The following is an 18,907-nucleotide window of genomic DNA, read 5'->3' as shown; positions in this document are numbered from 1 at the left end:
CGGCTTGAGTTACCTCATTTTCAATTTAGCGCCAACTTTGCTTAAAGGGAGAAGACATCTCGAGAATTGATCAGCTGTAAGAGTAAGAGTAAGGACAAGATGGACGATAAAACACTCTACGATAACGAATCATTGAGGAGGAAGGACGGTTTCCACCTCAACCAGAATGACCACCAATTGAAGGATCGGGGTGGTGTTTTCTCCTTCTTACGACCGACGCATGCGAGCTTTACGCATAAACATGACGAGAGGACGGAGTTGAGGTGGAATTCGAGATCGCACAGGAAGGGGAGGCATCTGGTTACCATACACAAATCCGCCAACACCACCCTCCCCTCCACCCAGGCCCGTCGCGGTGGCTTCCGCTTCAAATTCCCAGTCTTCAAGCGCCACACCCACCAACACCATCACATCACCCCCTTCCAGCCCTTCAACATCTCGTGGTGGGTTGCGACAGCCTTCGTCATTGGCTCCGCAGTCTGGATCGTAAACGGCTTTTTCGTGTGGCTTCCCACTGCGTTCCCGGATGCTGTTAAAACGAATAATCCGGCGAGTGTGTGGACTGGGTTCGCGGGTGGGACTATTTTTGAGGTTGGGGCTTGGTTGGCGTGGGTGGAGAGTTTGAATCGGGGGCGTACGGTGTGCTTTGGAGTGGAGGTTGAGGGTGTTTTGAGGAGGGTTCGGTCGGGGAGAAGGGGAGGTGAGGGGGGGCTGGTTGGCGAGGGGAACACGAAGGAAGGGTCTGTCTTGCAGGGAGAGGCGTGCAAGCATGTTCACCACACCCACCTCTTCCACCGCCGCTCATCCACCTCCTCCACCGACACCACTTTACCAACCTCTTCCTCCACCACCCCGAGCCCAACCTCATCCGCCACAAAACCCACCCAAAAATGGCGTTGGTACGGCTGGCTCCCCCACGAACTCGGCTACCTCGCCTCAATCATCCAATTCCTCGCCGCCACGATCTTCTGGATCTCAACCATCACCGGCCTCCCCAACATCCTCTACGCCCCCACCCCCTCAAACCTAACCCTCCGCATCATATTCTTCTGGACCCCCCAAGTCGTCGGCGGACTCCTCTTCATCATCTCTTCCCTCCTCTACATGCTCGAGACCCAGAAAGCCTGGTACAAATTAAACCTCACATCCTTGGGGTGGTGGATCGCTGTGTGGAATTTGGTGGGGAGTGTGGGGTTTTGTCTTTGTGGTGCGCTGGGGTATGCGGCGGATAGAGGGAGTACGAGGTGTGCGTATCAGAGTGGGTTGAGTACGTTTTGGGCGAGTTTTGGGTTTATGATTGGGAGTTGTTTGCAGTGGTGGGAGGGGGTTGATACGGCTGTTGTGGAGGTTGTGGAGGATCAAGCTGAGTAATGCGGCGGGAACGGAATTCGTGGCTTGGGTAATTTACGGGTGTTGTCATTCATTCAGAATATATATCCAATCACATTGAGTATCTGGAGTTATCTGGGATGATATGGTAGTAAAGCTAACAACCGCTTGGGGAAATACTCCAGCTCAAGGTGCACGCAGCAATTCGAAGGGAGGATGAATGTGGAGTAGAGGCTGTGGTGGATTCTCTTCAGACAACTACAACCCCAAAGTCATGAAACCACTTATCAGTACGTAACAACAGGGAAGGCCTGACATCCGTGAAGTACGTCTCCTTCGTGACCCCTTGCTTACCGCTTTCATCAAAGGAAGTCACTTTCACCCAGTTCGAGTCACTCGGCGTTCCTTGAAAATCCAACGTAAATGTGAGAGAGTCGTTGCCGTCCCTCCCGTTAACGATGAAGAACTAAGGACTGGCAAGTTGGATGCTGCGGATCGGGGAGATAATTGTAATGGCGATCTAGGATTCGCTCGTGGTAACGGTATTGGGTTGCGGCGACATATATATCCCGTCACGTTAAGGTACAGGTAGTAGTAGTAGTATTATAAACCGGAGGCGATACAGGACGGCAAGTAGAAGTACAAAGCTATGGTAAACGGCAAACGAAACCTTAGTACAAGTCATCCCAGTTCCAGTCATACTTGTGCGTCTCGTCAATCATCAAACTCGACTGGAATAGTCAACTGCATGGAACGTCATCGGTGTCTGCCCATTATAAATAAGCTTTTGACACCTGTCTCATTCCCCTCCGATATGGTCTAGGGGTTAGGATTGCCCGCTTTCACCGGGTCGGCCCGGGTTCGATTCCCGGTATCGGAACATCTCTTTTGCTCTTTGTGATGTTGTTTCTTGCGAAACACCTTCTCGGCGCATACCTCCTGGCCTGTCAAACTGAGCGTAACCTCGTCCCTTCGTCTTCTTCCTTGTGTCATCGTTCGATGATTTTCGCTGTTTCATGTGCGCATGCGCTGCGGGTTCGTCCTGGCTTCAGCGGACCAGCGCAACGTTAACCGATAAACCCCACGCATTTTGGACGACGGTAAACAAATCGACCGACAAACCTGATCCTTACAATGTGGATATCGACGTCGCCTAATCTATCAGGATGGTTTTCAAAACTCGCGGATGATGGTGCGCGTCTTTCCCCGAGTTCGCGATGGATCTTTGGGCTAATTAGGAGATCAGACGCTTGTCGCTCGTGCTTATCGCAGTCTGGTTATGGGTGGTGTCCCATGGTAAGCAATGAGACTGACATTCGAAAGTATGTACTAATTTATTACCAGCAGACCTCAACTTGTACACCCTCCCCTCGCGGTATCTTCTCACCGATATGGAATTCGACGATTTGTGGATTTGATGCACATGCTCGATGGGATCTCAGAACAAATCCGATGGGGTGTTATGGTGGGTACTCGTGTTGTACTGTTAAATAACCATACTGATGAGTTCCTACAGTGTCTACGATGACCCTCGGCGCTTTCCTCTTCGCATTCGTAGCAACTCTCACTTTGACGCTCTTCCTCTGCCTCACCTACCTCTGCCTCCGCCGCCTCTTCCGCCGCTCTACATCATCATCAGACTCATCCCCCCTCCGTCCCGAACGCGCCCCCCTCCTCTCCCGTTCAAGCTCACAGTACCCCGCCTTTTGCTCCTCCCCAACACCCCCCCTCCTTCGCCGCTCTTCATCCCATCAATCAGGGACTTCGACGCCTACGCCGACAGGATCGAGTAATGGTGCGCCGGGTGGGAGGGGGAGGACGATGGGAAATGGGTTGGCGAGTAGTTGGAGTAAGCGACGGAGCATGTTGTTTAGAAAGGGGGAGGGGAAAGCGAAGGTGAAAAGTCCGAGTCCGGGGAGGAGTTTGGAGAGGTCTGTGTGAGCTGTATGAGCAGTGAAATAGGCACGGCCGGGTGGAGGGACAGTCTACATTTTAATCTAGAAGGGATAGCTTGGGAGGTGGAGATGTTGGAGAGGACGATGCGCGATCGGCTGGACCGACGGCAACACAGAAGAAAAAGGGATAGGGACAAAGCCGTATTCTATCCAAGGCAACTGAAACGTCCAAAGCTTCATCCCCGGCATGGCCAAGTGCATCACTATGTCAACCCACATTATCCCACGATAGTCCCTGCAGTCGGAGATACTCGAAGCCCGAGCACCACAACCCGGCCCGCAAACATTCAAGCAGTCAGCAACACCTACACCCAAGTCCGTCACTACATCCGATCCTACAACCTTTCAAGACTGAATTATGTCTGCCGTCCCTCCATTCACCGAAGAAACTGCCCGCAAGAAGGTCAAGGCTGCACAGGATCTATGGAACACGAAAGACCCCGTGAAGGTCGCCAAGGCATATACCGAAGGTCGTCTGAGCGTGCAGACGTGTTGCACGTTTCACGGCTGAAAGTGGATGACAGACTCCATCTGGCGTAACCGCGACCAATTCTTTCAAGGCACAAAAGCAATCGAACAATTCCTCACAGACAAATGGTCAAAAGAAAGCGGCTACCGGCTCCGGAAGGAGCTATTCACATTCGCCGGGAATCGGATCGCCGTACAGTTCTGGTATGAGTTTTGGGATGATAGTGGACAGTGGTGGCGGTGTTATGGATTGGAGCATTGGACGTTTGCGGAGGATGGGAAGATGAAGAATCGGATGATGAGTGTGAATGATGTTAAGATTAGTGAGGGGGAGAGGTGGTTTGAGGGAGATGCTGATGTTAATAGTGTTACGATTCCGGAGGGGCATTGGAGTGGTATTATGTGAAAGTTCAAAGGTTAAGCATATGGCTATGAAGCAGATGACCGATAGCCAGGCGTAGTCCGTCATCCTCAAAAAAAAGTCCGTCGTCATATCATACAGGTCAACCTGAATACCATTTTGTCCACAACATACCCTCCCATAGTTCACTGCCACTCCAAGGTCCAATCCTGAACCCACGCACTAGCGCTTCCAAGCTCGGAGATAATCAACTCGCCAGAAGTGCTGTTGTAGCAGACGCTCTCACAGCTCTTTCCATTGAAGGCAACTGACTTCGGCTCAGACGTAATACCCAAGAGCGTGATTGTCTCCAAAGCAATCTCAGCCTGAGGCAAAACCGAGCCCGTAATCTCAGTAGAAGCCTTCAAACTGCCTGAAGCCACAGAAAGGGCGATAACCTCAGTAGACTCCTGTTCGACGGAAACACCATCATCGAGGTAAATCTCACCCTCCGCAGAGCCCTCAGAATCAAGAGCGACAAGGAGAGACCAAGTACCGTTACGGGATTCATCTGTCGTATATCCCGGAGTCTGCATGGGAAGGATATACCCACCACGCACAAAGAGCGGGATATGACCCAATGGAGCAGGAATAGTGGTGTTCTGCCCAGCAACCGCGTCGACCTTCTCGTGGGTGTACCAATCATACCACACCTCGCCATCCGCGACACCAGGGAAGACCCCCATGGTGTAATCCACATCCGGCTCAAGAACGGGTGTAACCAACAACGCCTCACCCAACACAAACTGGCGATCAGCGGCAACGAGGGAAGCATCGTTCGGCCACAAGAACGACAAGGGGTTCATGACGGGTGCACCCGTCTTGCTGGCTTCATAGAAGAGGGTGTACATGTAAGGCAACAGCGAGTAGCGGATCTTCATCGCCGTCTTCGATGCCTCGGCGACGGAAGCCCACCTATAGGGCTCCTGACTCAATGCGCCAAGCGTATTATGGTTGCGGTAGAATGGGAAGAACGCACTGAGCTGCATCCAGCGATTGCAAAGCTCCTCGTCCGTGTTGCCAGCAAAACCACAGGTATCGACTCCAAACATCGGAATCCCAAACATCTGGAACATAAAAGCCTGAGGAATCGAAAACGCCATATATGCCCACTTGGAATAATTATCCCCACCCCAATGTCCCGCATACTTCCCCGACCCAGGATACGTAGACCTCGAGATGATGAACGGGCGTTCATCGGGTTTGTGCTCCAACAGGCCGTTGTAAGTTGCGATGGTCTCCATGTAGCCGAAGAGGGAGTGGACGTCGTATTCGCGGATTCCGTTAGCGTGGGTTGCGTTGGGGGAAACTGCGTGGCCTGCGAGGTCGCCATTTTGTTGCCAGTTGTGGATGGCGTAGGGGGGGTAGTTGATGTTTTCTGGCCCGTATGGTCCCTCGATCTCCGGGGCGTAGACGGTTGGGCCGACGGTGTTCGTGGGAGATGGAGATGCGAGGGATGAAGCAGAAGCGGATGCGGCGGCGGCGGCGGAAGCAGAAGAAACAACCGTAGCCTCAGTCGCGTTACTTACGTTGAAACCCTCAGGATAATCATAACTCACACCTCCCAACGCAAACGGCGGCAGGATAGGCTGAGAACCCAAATCATCCGACCCACAAGACCCAACACAGAACGACGAAACCTCATTCATATCAAGCCAAATCCCCGAATAATCCACCAACTTCGAAAAGTTGACAAGAGCTTCCGTCCAATACGTCTGTGTCCCATTCGCAAAGAAGTCAGGGAAGACAGTATACCCAGGCCACACAGCCCCAACATACTCCGACCCATCCGGATTCTTGATCCACGCGTCCAACTCATGACCCCTATAATACGACTCATACTCCGAATCCGTAGCGTTGTTCGGATCGGGTCGGTAAATCGCCGCATCAACAATAGGCACATAATGCTGCCCCACACTCCTCAACCCCTCCGTAAACGCCAAAAACTCATCAGCGGGGTATCTATTCGGACTCACCGTCCAATCCTTCCAAAAATCCATATAATCAATATCCGTCCAAATCGTTTCAAGCGGGATCCCGAACTCCTTGAAACTTTCCACAACATCAATCAATTCACTCAAGTTCGAGTATCCCCACCTACACTGGTGGAATCCGAAGGTCCAGTATTGTTGCATGGAGGGGAGACCGATGGATTGGACGTATTGTTGGGTTACGGAGAGCGGGGTGGGACCGGTGTAGATGTAGAGGTCGAGGATGCCGCCGGTGATTCGGTATTGGAGGTAGTCTTCGCGGAGGAGGACGTCCATGTCGTTGGAGGAGCGGATGAAGACACCGTGAGCGGAGGAGGATGAGCCACCACCTGCAGAAGAGGTTGTTGCCTTGGAAGATTGTGCCGAAGTAGTTGATGACTCCTTTTCATGACGGGCGAAGCGGTTGTGCTTCACGGCCGTCGTCGTCGTACACGGCTCCTCCTCGACCGCGATACTACTATACAGAGCATCACCCGAACTCTCAAATCTCTGCTCCAAATAAAACGGATGGTACCCATATAAATTCGCATCCACCACATCCCCAATATCCGCGGCATAAATCGTCCTCGTGGCATTATTTCCGATCCTCCACCCCGCGATCGTCTCACCCAACCCATAGACATTGTAGTCTTGTACCATATTCGTGGTGAGTTGAATGAATTGGTCTTCAAAGACGAGGGGATGGGTGCGGGTGTCGAAGAGGATTTGGGCGTCGGAAGTGCGGGTGATCCAGAAAGCGAAGGGTTGAGCAGTATAGGAGAACGAATAGTCCAACTCGTCCTCCGATAATTCCTCCGCGGGTTCGGGCGAGGGTGCGATCTCCTCCGGCACCTGCCACTGCTTCTCCCCCGCATCCACAATCTTCACGTTAACCCTGCTCTTCGTCTCATACCTAACACTCAACACCAACTCCCTAATATCATTCCCATACACATTACACCCCTCCCCGGCCAACGTCAAACTAGCATTCAAGCCACGCGTATTTTGCACGAGGTTAGAGAGGGTGTAACCGGGGCAGATGAGGTCGGCGAGGGGAGCAGTGTTGTTGTTTACGGTTGCGTTTTGGGCTACGCCGGTTGTTTTCCATTGTTCGACGGTTTTTTGGGGAGCGTAGGAGGTTGTTTCTGAGCCACTGGTACCACTGCCACCGGTATTGTCGGTGGTGCAGGGAGTGGAGGAGGAGGAGGAGGAGGATGAGTGAGCGTAGGTGTAACCGAGTAGCGGAGCTTGAGCCGCTAGAAGAACGGCGAGCGAGGAGAACTTCATGTCGAAGTACTTCTCAGAGCGAGGGTCGGTGAGGAAATCATCTGGAAGCGGCGAATAGCGAGTTTTTTATACCCTTCCCCCGGGGCAAGCTCCAAACAAGTCACCCAAACAACCCCGCTCCCAAAAGAAACCTGCTGATCACCAATGATCCCACAATCACGTCCCATCTCATGGCGTACGTAATGTGGGGTACCGGTCAGTGCGAGTTGTGGAGTACATACACAAACGTTGTCGAAAACCGCCTTCTACGCCAAGGTCATCATCTCACGGTCCGCTGCGAACCTTCACCGAGAGTTGTTCCGACATGAACGACACGCCATCGAACGTAAGTCCTGAGATGAAGGGATGTCGCTTCCGTGAGCCTTAACTGGGGACAGCTGATCAGCGGCGTCAACGCCTACCCCTCTTTTGTGGAAGCCGAAATGGTGCCAGAGTTGACGACGAGGTGGGGGTAAAGTGTGTGCCGACCGAGCTTTTCGTCATGGCCCGAGCAGAAATTGTGCCGAGCGGAACGTCACCGAGGATGGACGGAGCGCAGCCGAGATGCTCAGTGGGGTGATCCCCCAATTCAACCTGCGACATCCGTCGAGAATCTCACCGATAATTCACCCGCTCCCAGGTGGTCATCGGCGTCCCTTCTCGTAGCAAATGTAACCTCGGCCGGACCTTTCGGCTAAATGATCTCGCGGCGCGGACATGAGCATATACCGTATACACCTACATCGACCACTACATCTACGTTTACAAACACCACTCTGCCTCACAACTTTTGCCAACAGTCTCGTACGCCAACCAGCACACGAAACCACCCACAAAAATAGAGAGATAGAGTAAAAAGAAGCCCGTCAGAGCGCTCTTCCGTACAACCCAGCATGCCCTCCAAAGAGTCGCACAACCAGGCCAGAGTTCATCGAGTCCCGCACACACCCATCACCGACCCTCTCGAGTCGACGACAAGCTCCACCCGTTTGGGCAGAGGATACGGGACAAATTGGAAGGATCCTCGCTCGAATCGTACGAAAGAACCATACGCTCATCAACCGAGTATAACTCGATGGCAGGTTTAGAAAACCAATGCCAGAACAGATACTATAGAAATGATCCTATGAAGTATGTTCGATGAGGACGGTTCAGTACGGCGGGGGGGGAGCGGTTTATATAGCAGCTGGCTCTCTGGTGTGGCTGGTTTTTCTTCACGGGGCGGTGCGTCAGGGGTCAGGGCCAGGGTCAGGGACAGGGGTACGATAAGCCGAGGAAAGTTGCGATAACGAGAAACGTCATGTAGCAGCACCACCACCATGCCAAAGAGACCAAACGGACCGAATATCATCATCTGTGGTGTGTCGTCTAACAACTTCGATTTCTCGTCGTCGGATGGAAATGCTGATCTCACGGAACCGCAGGGACCCCGGGAACTGGCAAAACAACCCACGCCGAACTCCTCGCCGCCCAAACATCCCTAACACACCTGAACCTCGGCACCCTCGTAAAAGACCACAAACTCTACGAATCCTACTCCCCAGAATGGGACTCCTACATCGTCGATGAAGACAAACTCCTCGACCACCTCGAACCTCTCGTCCCCACGGGCGGTCTGATACTAGACTGGCACACCTGTGACGTTTTTCCCAAGTCGTGGATTGATTTGGTGGTTGTGTTGAGGACGGACAACACGATGTTGTGGGATCGCTTGGAGGGGCGGGGGTACAGTATCGAGAAAATCCAGGAGAATAATGAGGCGGAGATTATGCAGGTCGTGTTGGATGAGGCGAGGGAGGCCTATGACGGGGAGATTGTGGTTGAGTTGAGGAGTGAGAGCGCGGAGGATATTCAGGGGAATGTGGAGAGGATTGAGCAGTGGATGGAGGCGTGGAAGGGGATGGAGCATGTCAGTGATGATGCGGAGGAGGACTCTGATTAGACAAGACACGTCGGACGGACTGGACTTTGTCACTTTCTATCTAATGCATTGAATGTATACCCCCCGCGGCCGATCACAAATAACTCCCGCTTAGCACCCTCCCCGAGCCAAAAACTCCTTAACCTTCTCCAACGCCCTATACCGATGACTAATCCCATTCTTCTTCTCCTTACTCATCTCAGCGTACGTCTCCCCCCCACCCTCCACCGGCTCAAAAACACTATCCCACCCGAAATCCCCGCTCCCCCTAGCCTCCACCACCCTCCCCTCAGTCCTCCCCTCAAAAAGCAATACTTCACCCCCAGGACTAGAGCAGAAGGCGAATGTGCAGAGTGCGTAGGCGGATTTATCGGGGAAGCCGGCGAGGAGGGTGGGGAGGTGTGTGGTGGTTAGAGAGGTGAGGAAGTGTTTGATGTAGGGACCTGGGAGGCCGTTGAGTGCGTTAAAGCAGAGACACGTATCTTCGACGAGGACGGGGCCATTGACCTGGTGGTGAGGAAAACGTCAGTCTTTTTCGCACCATCGTATCAAGGGAGGGGATGAGGACGTACGGCGAGTGCGGCCCGGCGGGCTTTGTCGGCGGAGATCTCTTGCGTGGTTCCCTGGATTTCGACGACTATGGGTAACACACTAGTACGTTAAGGGCTATTTGAGAGAGTAACGACGAGACGTACGATCGATGGCCTGCGATTTGATTTCCACGCCGGCGGATCCGAGGATTGCTTGCACCTCCGCGAGCTTGTTTTTGTTGCCGGTGACGAAGACTGCACGCGATCCCTCTTTGTCAGCTCTTGTGGTAGGGCTGGCTGGCTGGCTGGTGGTAGGTACTTAGGGAATCGAGGGATGACATTTTTGGTTTTTGCGTTTTGGTTTGTGAGCGTTCGTCGTTAACTTCGACGACCTGCAGCGGGCCGCGTGAAGCGATCTCCCCCCCGCTTCAGCACACCCTATCCTACAACACAAACAACGATGGCCGTTATGTCACCCGAAGTAAATGATTTGGCACCGCCAAAGGATGATCCATACACTACCGAACAATTGGTGCGCGCTGCGTGGTGTGGGAGTGGGTTGAGTGCGGAGGAAGTGGTGTGCTGATATGGTGTGTGATTGTAGGCGGAATGTGATGGGAGTGATGAGTCGAAGCCGATTTGGGTACGTTTTTTCCTTCTCTCCCACCCCCGTTCCCTTCTCTATAAGAGGCCAGCTGGCTTGGTTGTACGGTTCGCGGTTCGCTGACGCTCACTGCTCATAGCTCGCCATCCGCGGCCTAATCTACGACGTCACCCGCAACAAATCCATGTACGGCCCCGGTGCGGGCTACAACATCTTCGCCGGCAAGGACGCATCACGGGGTCTTGCGAAGAGTTCGTTGAAAAATGAGGATGCGAGGGGGGAGGTGGAGGGGTTGACGGAGGCGGAGATGAAGGTGTTGAGTGATTGGGAGGGGTTTTTCCAGAAGGCATGTCATTTGGAGGGGATGGGGTTGAGGTTGAGGGCAAGGTCAGATTGCTAACGTGGTTTGCAGCGGTATAACATTGTTGGGAGGTTGATTGATGGACCTAACGCCCGTCCATGAAGGCTATGAAGGAGTGCAATGATACCAGTGAGGAGGTTGGAAGGCGGGCGTTTGACATTTGGAATTTCCCAAGTTTCTGAAGACGTTTTATCGTATTCTTCCTTTCCTTTTAGATACTCCTTCATAAGTCGTTATTATCCTCTCTCACGTGACCTGCACGGCGATAAACTGTGCGATAACCGCAAAAAGTCGCTGCGTAGGCGCAAACAACAAGAAGCACAGAATATACCCAACCACCACCTACACACAATGTCAGACGATTCGGGATTCATTCCCCTCGAGACCGGCTCGCCAAAGGCCGTCAAGACCACCGGTGCCAAAGCCGGCAAGGATGACGACAAGAACGCATCTACCCTCTTTGTCCGCTCGATCCCATACTCCGTGACTTCCGAGGCTCTGGAAGCTTTCTTCTCGGACATCGGACCGATCAAGTCGACTGTTATCATCACTGATCAGGAATCTGGCAAGTCCCGTGGATTCGGGTTCGTGAGGTTTGCGATGAAGGAGGACGCCACCCGCGCCATGGAGGAACTGAAGTCCAAGAAGCTCGAGGGTCGGGCATTGAAGATGGAGGTCGCTGAGAGACGACAGAGGAAGGACGAGGACGGTGAGAAGAAGGACAAGGTTGTCAAGGTGAGGGAGGATGTGGTCAAAGCCCAAAACCGCGCTGTCCAGAAAAAGAATGACCAAGACAAAGATCTGAGACCGCGACTCATTGTACGGAATTTGCCGTGGAGTGTGAGGACGCCTGCGCAGATTCAGCCTGCGTTTGAGCCGTTTGGGACTGTGAAGGAGGTTTCGATTCCGAGGGGGAGGGGAGGGAAGATGAGTGGGTTTGGGTTTGTGGAGATGGGAAGTAGGGAGGAGGCGGAGAAGGCTGTTGAGGGTGTTAATGGAACGGAGATTGAGGGGAGGACTGTTGCCGTTGATTTCGCTGTGGGAAAGGATGCTTGGGAGAAGATGCAGGATGAGGAGGAGGAGGGTGCTGAGGAGGAGGAAGAAGATGACGAGGAGGAAGAAGATGAGGATGAGGATGACATGGACCCCGTCCAGGTTCCTTCTGATTATGAGGAGGATGAGGATGAGGATATGGAAGACGACGAGGAAGTCGAGAAGAAACAAAGCGACACCCGCAACCGCACCCTCTTCATCCGAAACCTCCCCTTCGACTGCGACGACGACAAACTCCACCAAAAATTCCGCTCTTTCGGACCCCTCCAGTACGCTAAAGTCGTCGTCGACCACTCCACCGGCCGTTCCCGCGGAACTGGATTCGTCTGCTTCAAGGAGGAAGAAGATTCCGAGAACTGTTTGTATGCGGCGAGTAAGATCCGTGCACCTACGAGTGCGAATTCGATTTTGTTGCCGGGGGAGGTTGATGCTGATTCGGAGAAGTTCATGATGGAGGGACGTGTTTTGACTGTCACTGCCGCTGTTTCGAGGGAGGATGCCGACAAACTCAAGGAGGAGGGTGAGGAGAGGAGACGGAGGGAGATGGGTAAGGGTGCGGATCGACGAAACTTGTTTTTGTTGAATGAGGGTGCGATCAACAAGAACTCTAAGCTCTTCAGTGTGTTGCCTGAGTCGGAGAAACAGCTTCGTGCGCAATCCCAGCAACAGAGAAAGAAGTTGTTGGACGGCAACCCTTCGCTTCATCTTTCTTTGACGCGTTTGGCTATCCGTAACATTCCTAAATCCGTCACTGGAAAGGATTTGAAGGTGATTGCGCGTAAGGCGTTTATCCAGTTCGCGACCGACGTCAAGGAAGGAAAGCGCGAGGCACTCTCCAAGGAGGAGATCTACCGTGATGGAAACCCCGCTTACAACAAGAAGAAGGGAGTCGTGAAGCAGGCTAAGGTCGTCATGGAGAAGGATGGGAAGTCTAAGGGATACGGTTTCGTTGAGTTGGTTAGTCATCGATGGGCGTTGATGTGTTTGCGTGGAATGAACGGTATCGAGGTCGGTGAGGACGAGGGTGAGCTCGCTCAGAAGGGCAAAGACACCGATGCCGTCGCTGCTCCCGCGAAGAAGGGCAAGGGCGGAAAGGCTGCTCCCCAAGAAGATGAAGAGGAGGAGTCCAAGTCCCGAGGCCGCAAGCGCCGTCTCATCGTCGAGTTTGCAATCGAGAACGTCAAGGTTGTCAAACGTCGTCGCGAGCGTGAGGAACACCACAAGAAGGTTGCGCAGGCTGACAAGGAGGCCCCGAAACCGATTGAGGAGGAGAAGGAGGAGACAGGTGGCAAGAGGAAGAGGGATGATGAGGATGATGAGGAGAAGAACAAGAAGGCGAAGGCAGCGAGGATTATTTCGCAGAAGAGGGCGAAGAGGAAGAACAACAGGAAGGGAAATTAGGTGGGTAGTTGGGTAGTTGGGTAGACATGGACGGTCAGATATTCATAATGAATTATACCATTGCATCTTTCATATGAGCAAGTCTTATTCGTCACGTCTTAGGCGAATGCTTTTGAAAGTTTGAGCCGTTTCGTGTGGGTAGCACGACGGAGAGTCGATCCGTGGGGATTTAATTACAGACCGTGATGCCTTTACGAATTATCGCCCAGTCTCGCTGATTTTGCACCTACCTATAGCGAGACGTCTTTAGATCCTGTTCCGTTGTCGCACACTGCCGAATTCCGAAAATTTACAGTTGTATGCCAGGCTCATGACCGGTCAGCCCAGGGAATTCAAAGGTTGTTGTGGACTCCTTGGCCAGAATCGAGGCACATGTTCTCTGACCCGGCAGAGATCTCATATCCCCACAGCATTTATCGAGATCTCAGACGTGAAAGCACGGATTAGACATTCTCCGGGTACCGGTTAACAGAAAAGGAAAGTAAGTACTCGGTCGTCATAAAGAAAATAGACATTCTAGTGAGTCACACAGTGTCATCTTATATGTGTTTTCAAATCTGCCCCATGCGACGCATACATAATCGGCTCGTTCTACCTCTGCTTTAGTTGAAGTTTACCGCCGTGAGCTGGACATGACCCGACCGTGGGAGCTTTTGGGAGACCCAGTGTAGCGTTACGAATAAGCGTACGGTGTTGCTGAAAGTATACAAGGATGTAGAATGAGACGTATAGATGCTGTTGTTATATGGCCGTGCTTTGGCGAATTCCGAAATTTTTCATGTTAAGGAGTCAGACTTGTTTGCTTACTAGGCAAAATCGCTCAGTCAAATTTCAACGGCTTGTGTAACCTTGGGGCCTCTTTCACTTAGAAACACGCTATACCTTGACAGAGTTTAGATTAAAGCTTCCTACTTCTATTGATATCTCAAATAAGAAAAGACTGTAAAAGTCAAGAAAACAAAAGAGATGTTCCGATACCGGGAATCGAACCCGGGCCGACCCGGTGAAAGCGGGCAATCCTAACCCCTAGACCATATCGGAGTGCGTTCCGTTTATCGCCATAAATGAGTAATGACCGCACCGAATGACTGCGCCTGGGTTAGGGCTTCTGCGCCATGCTCTGCCACCCTGACGGCCACATCATCGACATCACTACAAGCCGTCCACACAGACAAACAACCGCAAAATCAAAAGCATACCACAATGGGTCTTTCTATCTCAAAATTGTTGCAGGGGTTATTCGGGAAGAAGGAGATGAGGATTTTGATGGTCGGATTGGTAAGTCGCGTTGGCTATTTGTCGTTGGGTCCTGTGTCGTGTTCGAAGGGGGATGAATTGGGAAAGGGGTCAAGAGGCGCTGGACTGGGGTGCGCGATGGTGGGACGAGGGCGGATGTGGTGGATTGGACACAGGATGGCGATTGAATGTGGTTTGTGGGATGTATGCTGACCAATGGTGCTTTTTCTGCACAGGACGCCGCTGGTAAGACCACCATTCTCTACAAGCTCAAGCTCGGTGAGATCGTCACCACTATTCCTACAATCGGTACGTACCACCATTCCCTTTCACCTAATGCAATCGCAAATCGAAGCGTTCTGTCGTCGGCAATTGCGTCGCGTTTGTTCGAGTGCGAAGTGCGATTTCGTGGCATTTGCGCCAACGCCAAGCCAAGAGGGAGGCAACTCTATGATGAAATATTTTCGGATGTTAAAACACAATTGTCTCCGAGAGCGCTTAACCCCATGTGGAGATTTCCGTTGCCTTCCTTCTGACCTTACAGTCCTTCCTTTTGGCTCTCGTCGACATCGCACTCAAACAAACGTCGACGCGTTGCTCGATGATGAACGCATCGTTTCGAAGCACAGGTTTCCATATGAGCAGTGCTAATGCTGGTTACAGGTTTCAACGTCGAGACCGTCGAATATAAGAACATCTCCTTCACCGTCTGGGACGTTGGAGGTCAAGACAAGATCCGTCCTCTCTGGCGACACTACTTTCAAAACACCCAAGGTATCATCTTCGTTGTCGACTCCAACGACCGCGAGCGTGTTACCGAGGCCCGCGAAGAGTTGCAGCGTATGCTCAACGAGGATGAGTTGAGGGATGCTCTTCTGTTGGTGTTTGCGAACAAGCAGGATTTGCCTAATGCTATGTCTGCGGCGGAGATTACGGATAAGCTGGGCTTGCACAGTTTGAGGCAGAGGTTGTGGTATATTCAGGCTACTTGTGCGACGAGCGGTGATGGTTTGTATGAGGGTTTGGAGTGGTTGTCGACGAACTTGGTACGTACCTATTCAAGGCCTGCTATTGTCTTTATAGTTGCTAACGCGTGTGCGTACAGAGGAAGAAGCAGTAAACGCTCAGCGTTACGAATCGAATCGAAAGAATCTCTTACCCCCACCTCCAACCACCTACCTTCTCCAACATACACCCTTTACCTACCCCCAGTCGTTTTTACGGTTACTTTGAGTTTATTTGTTTGTTTTACGTACGTTGAAGAACGGAAGAAGAGAATTGATACGCGTTGTTACCGAACATTTACTGTTTATGTTGAGCGCTCATGCGCTTTGTTTCACTGTGACTGAGCTGTGTACAGAACATTGCAGTTGTATTGGATATGTCTACGAACGGAATATGGTATGTCAACCATTTGGCGCCTCCAGCTGGATCCTTGAAACCCAGGCCTGACGCCCAGTTGTCCGGAGCTCCACCACAGGTCCGATGACTGAACAATAATCCATATGTAAAGTAACGTAAACGGCTATACAAGCACAAACTTCTTTCCAACTCAGCCAATCTGCTCAGCCTCCTCTGTCACGGTGGTTGACGTCCGTGCACGTGCCTTGACTACAAACCCCGCTCCGCACCCCGGATGTTCGTACGCGTGAATACAGGTAATTCCCCCAGCCAGACGGACCGACGGCTCCGCCCCAGGGCTCAATTCAGATGACAAATGACCCTGTCGAAATGCACCTCCCCGCTTTGATACCTTCATCCTGGCGTCGGTTTTATAAGCCATGTCTGTGCTCACTATTCTGCTCTTCTCCATACTCATTTACTACTGTGATTGATCAAAGACGACGATGACTGTTTCCACCTCTACTGAAATCGACCAGATCTTGCAAAGCTTCACGGATAGGAAGGATGGAATTCCAGGGGTTGTGTGTCGTGCTGTCGATAAGGAGGGGAATGTGCTGTATGAGGGGGTGAGTGGGTTGAGGGGGTTGAATGATGAGAGTACGCCGATGACGACGGATTCGGTTTTCTGGATTGCCAGTTTTACCAAGGTTCGCACTATGTTTGAGAACGAGGGTGAAGGGTGGGGATGCTAACAAGTTGATAGTTGATTACTACGATTGCTGTCATGCAGCTCGTTGAGCAGGGCAAGGTCGAGCTCGACACCCCCGCTGAGCAATACTTGGACCAGATCGGCAAGTTCCGCGTCCTCGAGGGCCACGACGAGAACGACAAGCCTATCTTCCGTGAACCGAAGACGAAGATCACGTTGAGGATGATGTTGACGCATACCTCCGGCCACACTTACGGTGAATCCCCCCCTATACGACCCAGTTACACAATTGACATGTATGCTAATCCGGCGTTTCCAGATTTCTTCAACCACAATCACCTCAAACACAACAAACTCAACAATATCTCCGCCCCCTTCTCCACTAAGCGCGATACCATCATGGCACCCCTCGGCTTCGAGCCCGGAACGAGGTGGGAGTATGGACTTGGTATCGATTGGTGTGGGCAGGTTGTTGAGACTATTACGGGGATGTCCCTTGGTGATTACTTCCAGAAGAACATCTTTGAGCCATTGGGGTGTAAAGACACCTCTTTCACCCCAACGAAAGAACAAATGGGACGACATGCGAAGTTACACATGAGGCGTGAAGATGGCACGCTCACTCAGCGAGAATACGAAATCGCGGATGATGTCGAGGTACATCTCGGTGGCGCCGGATGCCATTCCACCGCGGCCGACTACACCGCAATCCTCGCCTGCCTCCTCAACGACGGCCGTTCCCCCACAACCGGGGCACAACTCCTCAAAAAGGCCACAGTGGACGATATGTTCCAAGATCAAACAACCCCGCGCGGTATCTCCCTCGAAGAACCCATCCCGAACCCTCTCCCTCACCTCTCCAACCCCCTCCCCAACCTCATGCCCGGCGTCCGCAAGGGCTGGGGTTTGTCATTCCTCATCTCGCACGATGCACTACCCACGGGACGAAGCGCAGGCAGTGTCTGGTGGGCTGGAATCGCGAATTGTTATTGGTGGGCGGATAGGGAGAAGGGTGTTGCGGGGGTTACGTTGACGCAGATTTTTCCGTTTGCGGATGTGGAGGTGTTTGAGTTGTGGGGGAAGTGGGAGGGGAAGGTTTATGAGGGGTTGAAGGCTTGATTGAGCTTGACCGCGTCGGGGAAAGAGGTCAGGATTGAGTGTACGATATTCCAATGTAAGATTATGTGTGATTGTAGTTAGGCCAATTTTACCCATCTTCATTGCTTCTATGGATCCATTGTATACCGATCGCTCCACGTAGCCATGACGCGCCTAGCACCGTGAGATATATGGACTTGCGCAACATCTGCTTACGAGACCGCAGATGTTCTATCAATCGTGATTGCTTATACCATGCATGTGTACTCACCAGTGGCGTTTACAACGTTGAACGCAATAGCTGGGCATTGTACAGTACCCCGACTCGAGCGTCCTCGCGCTCCTCAGGCCACCGATTTCGTCTCGACCATATACACAGCACTCGAGCGCAACCAACGAAAATCCTTTCACCGGGCATTGGCTCCGTTAGCTTAGAATGATTTTCCAAGAGGGCGACGAGGGGTGTTTGGTGTTTCGAGGACTTCGGATACGGCGGTTATCCTCATTTGGTTGTCCGGATATGGTGTGGTGGTATATGGCGACGTTCTTGGGTACATCGACAAGTGCATAGACCATTTGGCTGGTGGCCTTGGATTCCGTTCGGGTCCTGATCGTGCCACACCCCCGTTTCTTCGTACCACACCCCCGCGCCCGGATACCGCGCTGCAGCCGGCCAAATTGGAGAGATAACAATTGGTGTGCGTCCCGCAAGTTTTGCCGTTTTGATGTCTCGCTTGGCATTGTATACCTCGCGGTGTAGGAAGTCGGGGTTGCCGTCTGGGTCATCTCGCAAAGTCATAACAATAGTTCTGGGTGGCGCACCAGCATTGGTCATCCTTTCCACCTGTTGGATTTGCCCAGTGGTGAGCTTTCTGTGCTGAGGGTGTGCGGAAGGGCGGTCTGACGGATCATGATTGTGTTCGTCAACCATTGTTGATAACTCCCAATCTCCTGTCGGTCCAGAAAGCTTGCCCACAAGTCTGAAGGGACAGCCGCTGGCCTTGGAGCTTGTCTTTCGCTGGCGAGAACTGCTGTCAAGATTGAGACGGTTTCTGTATTGGCCGGCACGATTGCATTGTAGCCAGACTTTCTTCGGTTTAGAGCGTTGGACTGAGATGGCATAGCCTCTAGGCTTAGCCCAGGCCTGAGCATAGAGCTCTAGCTCTTTCCTTGTAGGAAATGAAGCATCAGGTGGAGGATCCATTGTTGCGTAACCCACAGCTGCTTTTCTGCTGACTGATCTGCTCAGTTTGGTCCGGGGT

At 52.4% G+C, this 18,907-nt stretch overlaps 10 protein-coding genes and 2 non-coding genes across 12 annotated transcripts; 8 read left to right on the top strand and 4 right to left on the bottom strand.

The window, feature by feature from the left end:
• Positions 1–99: 99 nt before the first annotated feature.
• SAICODRAFT_98311 (uncharacterized protein) lies at positions 100–1,371 on the top strand (the record flags this gene model as incomplete). The annotated part of the gene is made up of 2 exons (XM_019172154.1): positions 100–678; positions 769–1,371. 2 exons carry the CDS (start codon positions 100–102, stop codon positions 1,369–1,371), a joined length of 1,182 nt encoding a protein of 393 aa, XP_019020820.1.
• A 766-nt stretch (positions 1,372–2,137) lies between these two features.
• On the top strand, positions 2,138–2,209 carry SAICODRAFT_t174. The gene has a single exon. It is a non-coding gene; the product is annotated as a tRNA-Glu (tRNA).
• A 192-nt stretch (positions 2,210–2,401) lies between these two features.
• SAICODRAFT_192343 (uncharacterized protein) lies at positions 2,402–3,298 on the top strand. The gene is made up of 4 exons (XM_019166068.1): positions 2,402–2,521; positions 2,576–2,625; positions 2,674–2,794; positions 2,846–3,298. Exons 1-4 carry the CDS (start codon positions 2,464–2,466, stop codon positions 3,268–3,270), a joined length of 654 nt encoding a protein of 217 aa, XP_019020819.1. The 5' UTR covers positions 2,402–2,463; the 3' UTR covers positions 3,271–3,298.
• Positions 3,299–3,642: 344 nt separating this feature from the next.
• Positions 3,643–4,158, top strand: SAICODRAFT_62905 (DUF1348-domain-containing protein; the record flags this gene model as incomplete). Its single annotated transcript, XM_019169952.1, has 2 exons — positions 3,643–3,754; positions 3,809–4,158. 2 exons carry the CDS (start codon positions 3,643–3,645, stop codon positions 4,156–4,158), a joined length of 462 nt encoding a protein of 153 aa, XP_019020818.1.
• A 140-nt stretch (positions 4,159–4,298) lies between these two features.
• Positions 4,299–7,523, bottom strand: SAICODRAFT_68258 (alpha-glucosidase; the record flags this gene model as incomplete). Its single annotated transcript, XM_019170370.1, has 2 exons — positions 7,283–7,523; positions 4,299–7,210 (listed from the first exon to the last, which is right to left on the bottom strand). Exons 1-2 carry the CDS (start codon positions 7,407–7,409, stop codon positions 4,299–4,301), a joined length of 3,039 nt encoding a protein of 1,012 aa, XP_019020817.1. The 5' UTR covers positions 7,410–7,523.
• A 1,162-nt stretch (positions 7,524–8,685) lies between these two features.
• Positions 8,686–9,620, top strand: SAICODRAFT_86173 (POS9-activating factor FAP7). The gene is made up of 2 exons (XM_019171424.1): positions 8,686–8,747; positions 8,813–9,620. Exons 1-2 carry the CDS (start codon positions 8,708–8,710, stop codon positions 9,328–9,330), a joined length of 558 nt encoding a protein of 185 aa, XP_019020816.1. The 5' UTR covers positions 8,686–8,707; the 3' UTR covers positions 9,331–9,620.
• SAICODRAFT_22259 (inosine triphosphate pyrophosphatase) lies at positions 9,156–10,180 on the bottom strand (the record flags this gene model as incomplete). The annotated part of the gene is made up of 4 exons (XM_019166543.1): positions 9,156–9,816; positions 9,882–9,946; positions 10,005–10,094; positions 10,159–10,180. 4 exons carry the CDS (start codon positions 10,178–10,180, stop codon positions 9,421–9,423), a joined length of 573 nt encoding a protein of 190 aa, XP_019020815.1. The 3' UTR covers positions 9,156–9,420.
• Positions 10,181–10,299: 119 nt separating this feature from the next.
• SAICODRAFT_28186 (uncharacterized protein) lies at positions 10,300–13,258 on the top strand (the record flags this gene model as incomplete). Its single annotated transcript, XM_019167100.1, has 4 exons — positions 10,300–10,416; positions 10,444–10,482; positions 10,583–10,830; positions 11,020–13,258. The coding sequence occupies 4 exons, from the start codon at positions 10,300–10,302 to the stop codon at positions 13,256–13,258; spliced, it is 2,643 nt and encodes an 880-aa protein (XP_019020814.1).
• A 969-nt stretch (positions 13,259–14,227) lies between these two features.
• SAICODRAFT_t173 lies at positions 14,228–14,299 on the bottom strand. The gene has a single exon. It is a non-coding gene; the product is annotated as a tRNA-Glu (tRNA).
• Positions 14,300–14,443: 144 nt separating this feature from the next.
• On the top strand, positions 14,444–15,660 carry SAICODRAFT_68252 (ARF/SAR superfamily). The gene is made up of 4 exons (XM_019170369.1): positions 14,444–14,536; positions 14,731–14,803; positions 15,158–15,540; positions 15,600–15,660. The coding sequence occupies exons 1-4, from the start codon at positions 14,462–14,464 to the stop codon at positions 15,612–15,614; spliced, it is 546 nt and encodes a 181-aa protein (XP_019020813.1). The 5' UTR covers positions 14,444–14,461; the 3' UTR covers positions 15,615–15,660.
• A 500-nt stretch (positions 15,661–16,160) lies between these two features.
• Positions 16,161–17,759, top strand: SAICODRAFT_32341 (putative 1,4-butanediol diacrylate esterase). The gene is made up of 3 exons (XM_019168188.1): positions 16,161–16,545; positions 16,602–16,803; positions 16,867–17,759. The coding sequence occupies exons 1-3, from the start codon at positions 16,342–16,344 to the stop codon at positions 17,664–17,666; spliced, it is 1,206 nt and encodes a 401-aa protein (XP_019020812.1). The 5' UTR covers positions 16,161–16,341; the 3' UTR covers positions 17,667–17,759.
• Positions 17,760–18,336: 577 nt separating this feature from the next.
• On the bottom strand, positions 18,337–18,651 carry SAICODRAFT_42793 (uncharacterized protein; the record flags this gene model as incomplete). Its single annotated transcript, XM_019168712.1, has 1 exon — positions 18,337–18,651. A coding segment is annotated over one exon (315 nt), but the record flags the coding sequence as incomplete, so codon positions are not given.
• Between the last annotated feature and the right edge of the window lie 256 nt (positions 18,652–18,907).

The sequence above is a fragment of the Saitoella complicata genome (genome assembly GCF_001661265.1).
Source record: "Saitoella complicata NRRL Y-17804 unplaced genomic scaffold SAICOscaffold_32, whole genome shotgun sequence".
NCBI lineage: Eukaryota > Fungi > Ascomycota > Saitoellomycetes > Saitoellales > Saitoellaceae > Saitoella > Saitoella complicata.
This window is presented reverse-complemented; position numbering and strand designations above follow the sequence as displayed.